Consider the following 6,414-nt stretch of genomic DNA (forward strand, 5'->3'; position numbering starts at 1 on the left):
TGCATTTCTTGTTGGAGGAAAGTACTTTCTCAAGAATTTTTCAGCCAAGTCATTCCAATTAGTCACCGAATCGGGAGGAAGAGTGTTAAGCCATGCTCTAGCCCGATCCCTCAAGGAAAATGGGAACAACTTCAATCTTAAAGCCTCTTCACTTACTCCTTGTAACTTGAAAGAATCACTCACCTCCAAAAATGAGCGAATATGGAGGTGAGGATCTTCCGTTGGCGACCCACCAAATTGACCAACCGTTTGGAGCATTTGAAACATGACGGGCTTGAGCTCAAAGTGAGGTGCTTGGATTTCGGGTCTCACAATACCCGGATTTAACTCATTGAACATAGGGGTTGCATACTCTCTTATTGCTCGGGCTCTATCATCGGCCAAAGCAATAGGATTGGCTTCGTTATGAGCACCTCCAATTTCAAACCCATCGGCCATATTGCAGCGTTTTCTAGCCTTTTGTTCCTTTCTCCTTTCTCTAAAAGTGCGTTCAATTTCGGGGTCAATAGGAGCAAGTTCAAGGTCTTCTTCTTGCTCGTTCATGCACTAGATTAAATCTGAAAAAGAAAAAAAATTCAGCGCACCAAATAGGATTAAAACTTTAAACCAGAAAATAAATTGCACAATAGTTGATAATACACAATATTTAGTTTCAATCCCCGGCAACGGCGCCAAAAACTTGTTGTGAAAATTATATACGCAAGTATACGCAGTCGTACAAGTAATAAAGTGATAAGTAAGATCGTCTCCACGGGGATTGCAAACAAAAATATCTTGTAAAACCAACTAATTACAACTTAAAATAAAAAGAAATAATATGCAAATGGTTGAGTAATGGTTCAAAATTAGAAATGACATGAATTAATCTTGTTAGAATTAAACTACTGCTGCTAAGAAAAAAAAATTGGTTGCAAGATAAAAGTTGTAATATGGTAAAAATGGCTTGAATAACTAATTCCTTCTAGTCAGGTTTTTTTTACAGTCAGTACAGCATCGGTTCAGCATTACTCTAGCATTCTGCACAGAGATAACAACAAATTCCTCTAGGCTTGTGAGAATTTTCCAACACTCACAACTTTAATTCTACCATTGAGCTCAATATATTCCTATATCAAACCAGCAAGCAGAACACTATTCAAACATTAATTTTGTAAGTTATGCAAGGTAAATGAAATATTCCTATTCCACTTACAAAGAAAAGCCTAAATCTATGTTTTCACTTGCTCCATTCAAGTTAAACTACTAGATCTAGCCCTTCCGGTACAAGATCTAGCTTAGCAAATTGTTATTCATGGCCAAGAAACAACAATCAATTAAAATGAAACTCACTTGAATGAACAAAGGCAAACAAATGCTAAAGTAAGCTTAGAATCTAATCATACCCAACTTAGAAGTTCATAGCCATTCAAGCCTCAAAAGTTTAGCTCATATTCAAGTAAGAAGTTAAAATCCAAGCTAAAAACAATTCATCCATGGCTGCTGCCCAAATTTACAATCTCAAGAAGTTTTTAATACTAAGTACAAACAACAATAACAAAAGAGAGTAAAGAAAGAAAACTAAAGAGAAGGGGTAAAAGAAAAGTCAAACACTAAGGCTTGGTCCCCTCTTCTTTCTTCTTTTTAGTACTCTCTGCTGTGAATTAAAATTTCTCCAGAAAAATTGCAGCTGCTCCAAGTACGAAAATTGATGAAGATGACTATCGTGTACTTCCTCTTTCTCTTCTTTTGGATGTTGGGTTTTTAGGGTACCAACCTCCTCACCTAAAATAGAAGCCCAAACTTTTCCACTTTGGCCCACTAGGGTGAGGTCCCTTTCTTCCATGTCAGCTAGCTGATGCAATTTGAGTGATTGGACCGAAGTTGCTGAGGTGGATAAGTGAAATTCGTGTTTCCACGTCACTGCCAGGATGCTGAATTCACTTCAGCATTGCTTTAGCATAGCTTCAGCAATCAACCCAGTTCCAGCTTGTACTCCTTTTCTTCCTTGCTTCTTTCTCTTTTACCTATCAATTTAATTCCTCCTTTTTCAACAAAATAAGCACAGTTAATTGGAAAAACACACCCAACAATATCAATATTTACAAAACTTAAAGGTTAGATTACTAAATAGAAAATAACACTAAAACTAATTAAAATTAAGCAAAATAAGCACATTTTCATTACTCTCCTCACAATACTTTAGTTTAAAAGCATAAAAATTAACTCTATACCATATAGTTATCAGGCATGCGCGTTTGATCTTAATCGTTGATCTTATTTCGATCCTACGGTGATGAACCTCCTATAAATAGCCCTATCTTCTTTCATAGTTTGGCTTCACCTTCACCTTTCTAAACTCGCTTCCACATTCTAGTCTTTATTTCCTTCGAGCTATACTTATGTCCTTAGGCTTTTGACACATGTTCTCCTTGCGACTTTTGACGCAATAGGCTTACCTTTGCCTACATCTATTTTGATAAGTACCTTCTCAACCCATACAACTTGTTTCATTTCTTATATCTGTATTTTCGCTACACTTGTGGTTACTCATTTACCTTATATAGCCTGCCTCTGAGTCTTCTAGTAGTTAGTTACCCACTAGAGTATTTTTCTTTCCTCCTACTCATGGCAAATCATAGATCACCTTATGTCCCCGAGGGAGTTCCCTTCATCGAACTTTCATCCGATTCGGACAAGGAAGGTCCCAATCCTTGGACGCGATACCACCAATTGATGTTCGAGCGCCTAAAGTGCTTGGAAGCAATTAGTGAATCAAGAACGTTTGGCTAGGCTTAAAAGAGAGATTAAGCTTTTGGAGAATTAAGGGCATGCCCACACGCATGCCTGTTTGTCCCATCTCACGCAGCTTTATGCTGACATAGCGAGTAACCTTGCTCACTTAGGGCGCATGTTCTTGCCTGAGCCATCTTCCCCCAGTTGCTCACCAAGGGTGGCCTTGAGTTGAAATGGGCCGGCAAAAAAATTTTTTTTGGGCCCTTACGATAAAGATAAATAGTATTTTAAAAAATTATTAAAATATATATATTTTTTAAAAGGCAATTTTTTTATTTTGGCCCCTAAAATGAGTGGGCCCAAGGCGCGAGCCTACCCCGCATATGCCCAGCGCCGGCCCTATTGCTCACCCATACCCTTGGTTGTGGAGCCACCCGTCCGTCGAGTAGAGGGTAGAGCTCCCACCAAGCCTAAGTCGAGCCGGAAGGCTCTTGCCCGTTGGATGAAAGGAATGAAGTGCATTGTGTCCCGTTCTAACTTTCCTTGTGCTTTTGCAGATATGGACAAACCACGCCAATCGAGTAAGCCTAGCGCGCCCCTTCCCACCCAAGACCCCTAAATCCCGTATGGGATGGCTGAAGTCAAGAGCACCATAACAAAGTCAAACATTAAGAGTAGGGGTGAGCAAAAAATCCAAAAAACCGACCAAACCGAGTAAACCGACCGTCCGAACACCGAAAAAACCGACACCGAAAAAACCGAAAACCGAAAAAACCGCCTTCGGTTAAAACCGCTTTAATATGGTCGGTTTTAGTGTCAATCGCAAACCGACCGATTAAACCGAGAACCGACCGAACATATATATTATATGTAATATATATTATTTTTGTACATATTTAATATAAAATTTTATTAATCTAAGTTTACTTATATCTTTTTTATTTAAAGTCTCAATTATTCATTATTTTATTTTATTATAATTTGATACATTTACATATTATATACACACATTCATAAAATAATACTAGTTTTTTAATATAACTCATTATCATATTAGTAGCACAAATAATTTGAACAAATTTAAAAAAGTTTATTTTACATTATTTATTTAACTAAGAAAGTTTTATTTTTAAATTATATGATATTTGATACAATACTTTAATTTTTTAGTTTTCAAATAATTATAAAAAATTTTAGAACTTATTTTTTTTTTTTTTAAAAAAAAATGAAGTTCGGTTTGGTCGGTTTAAACCGACCAAACCGTGGATTAAAACGGTCGATTTTTTTATACTTTTATAATGGTCGGTCGGTTTTCGGATTAGAACCATAAAAACCGAAAACCGAATTTTGGATTTTTTTTGTGTAAAAAACCGACCAAACCGACCGTTGCTCACCCCTAATTAAGAGGATAATCAACGAATACGCTGTGGAGCGGGGCTTCAAACCCTTGTCGGAGGATTTTAACATTAAAATTTGAATTTTAGGTTTTAGGTTTAGGTTAGAATTTCTTTTTCATTTTGTTTTGTTTATTTTTGTGTTTGTTTTTTTTTTCTTTTTTTAAATGCAGTTTTAATTTCTGTCTATTTTTATTTTTTATTTGTTTTTCAAAATATTGTCTATGTAGACATGTGTATACTGTGTCTATGTGGACAATACCATATGTACACATAGATAGCTAACTTGAGAGTTAATTGTTTAAAATAGATGGAAAAGACTAAATGCTAATATAATGCGAGTTTTGAATTTTAAAATTAATTGCTAAGATAGTGAGTATTAAGGGCTATACCGCAATAAGTCACTAAGGCTAGCTTACTGGTGAGGAAGAGATAGGAAAAATGAATCTCCTATTAAAAATTGGTGTCCTATATTGTGTTAAATCAATTAAAAATTTAATACTTTAACTAATCTAATTTATATTAAATATGTTAACTACTCAATTAGTGGTTTAATTTTTTCATAAATAAAAAATTAAATGATCTATCAAATTTTGGGACACCACTTTTTGATAGGAGATCTGATTAGAATTATGGGTTCTAACCCAAAACTTTTAAGCTATTAAACTATTAATTTGATTCTAAAATAAGTTATACCACAATTTATTATAAAATAGAATAAAAACCAAAAAATTGTTTCTATAAGAGTTTAAGAAAGGTTTATTCCCGTGGAGACTCACTCAAAAACCCAGGGTTTGGGTTTCTTCTTCTTGCCTCGCTTCTCAGCCACCGACCTCAGCGAAGATGGTAAGTCTCTCTCTTTCCACCCTTTTGGATTAGGCTCTGGTTATTCTCGTTCCTATTCTTCAAATCCAACGTTTTTTTCGGTTCTAATCTTCTCTATTTACGCTCTTGTATTCTCAGCCGTCGCACAAGAGTTTCATGATCAAGAAGAAGCTGGCCAAGAAGATGCGCCAGAACAGGCCGATTCCTCACTGGATCCGGTTGAGGACCGACAATACCATTAGGTTCGAAAATCAAAGTTTTTCTTTTTGGTCCATACGAAATTTTTGTATATACAAATATATATGTTTTTTTAAAATAATTCATTTTCTTAGATCGAAGCTGTTCAAATTTCCCATAATCTGATTATTTTCTGGTACAGATACAATGCCAAGCGCAGACACTGGCGCCGCACCAAGCTCGGATTCTAAGGTGGATGGCCTTTCAATTTTAAGTCTATTTTCGTGCTTAGTTCTTTTGGAGAAGAAAGATATGGAAATGTTTATCTAGTTAAAGGGTTAACTCCAGTGGAGTCCCTTAGCACAATTTTGGTCATGCTGATGTTTGTTTTACAGCTTATTTGATAATTGAAGTTTTAGGATTTGACATATATTTGTCTTAATGTGAAATTTATGCTCTTGTTTTGACACATCTATTTATCTTCCGAGCTTATTATTGCGTAATATTCGTCTTGTTTTAACTTTGTTACAAGTGTTTTTGGGGTTAACATCATCTTAGATGATGAATGTTAGTGGTGAAACATCAATCATTTGATCATGTATTGTCTGTGTTCATGGCTCTAAGAACATTGATTATCTTGGTTCATGAGTTTAAGACATAGGCTCTTTGAAACATGTCAAGTTGATGAATTTTGTAGGCATTTGGCAATATTAACCGTCCAAGTTCTTCAAAGAGTAGAGCTTAGTTTAAGTGAGTGATAAGAGTATGCCTTGAGCTTGAGGTCATTTATTCTCAGCTGTAATGAATAATAATGTTTAGATTGGAAGAAGTTGTGTTAATAGATAATACAGAGATGGTTGGTCAATGGTTTAGTGTTATGTGAACACCCAGTTTGAAAATGTTCGATGGCTGATTTTGTTCAATTGTAATACAGTAATTAAAGTTCAACAGTACCAGTAGTGCAGATGTAAATTTTGTTCGATGGACTATAACATTAACTTTGTGTGCGATGGCTGATTTTGTTCAATTGCATCATAGCATTGTGTTTAAATTTTTAACTAAGATATTAATTAAACATTAAATTTTGATGAAGTTTGTAATTATTGCATTGAAACACAATGCTATGATGCATAGATATGTCTTAAGTGATGCAAATAATAAGTGATGTAATTATTGCATTGAAACACAATGTTAAGATGATTAGAGGTGTTCATAAAATACTTAATCTAATTCGATATGCACAATCTTATTTGCAAAGTGCAAATATCAACATTTTGCAAATTGGATTGGAAAATTTAAAATTTGT

General features: G+C 35.0%; 1 protein-coding gene across 1 annotated transcript; it reads left to right on the top strand.

Moving 5' to 3' along the window:
- Positions 1-4,793: 4,793 nt before the first annotated feature.
- Positions 4,794-5,579, top strand: LOC115724864 (large ribosomal subunit protein eL39z/eL39x). Its single transcript, XM_030654229.2, has 3 exons — positions 4,794-4,952; positions 5,070-5,173; positions 5,311-5,579. The coding sequence occupies exons 1-3, from the start codon at positions 4,950-4,952 to the stop codon at positions 5,357-5,359; spliced, it is 156 nt and encodes a 51-aa protein (XP_030510089.1). The 5' UTR covers positions 4,794-4,949; the 3' UTR covers positions 5,360-5,579.
- The last annotated feature ends 835 nt before the right edge of the window (positions 5,580-6,414 follow it).

Source organism: Cannabis sativa, chromosome 6, assembly GCF_029168945.1.
Source record: "Cannabis sativa cultivar Pink pepper isolate KNU-18-1 chromosome 6, ASM2916894v1, whole genome shotgun sequence".
Classification (NCBI taxonomy): Eukaryota; Viridiplantae; Streptophyta; class Magnoliopsida; order Rosales; family Cannabaceae; genus Cannabis; species Cannabis sativa.

Coding starts and splice junctions, on each gene's coding strand:
- LOC115724864 (XM_030654229.2), top strand. Junction 5,174..5,310: donor AGGACCGACAATACCATTAG/GTTCGAAAATCA, acceptor TTTCTGGTACAG/ATACAATGCCAAGCGCAGAC.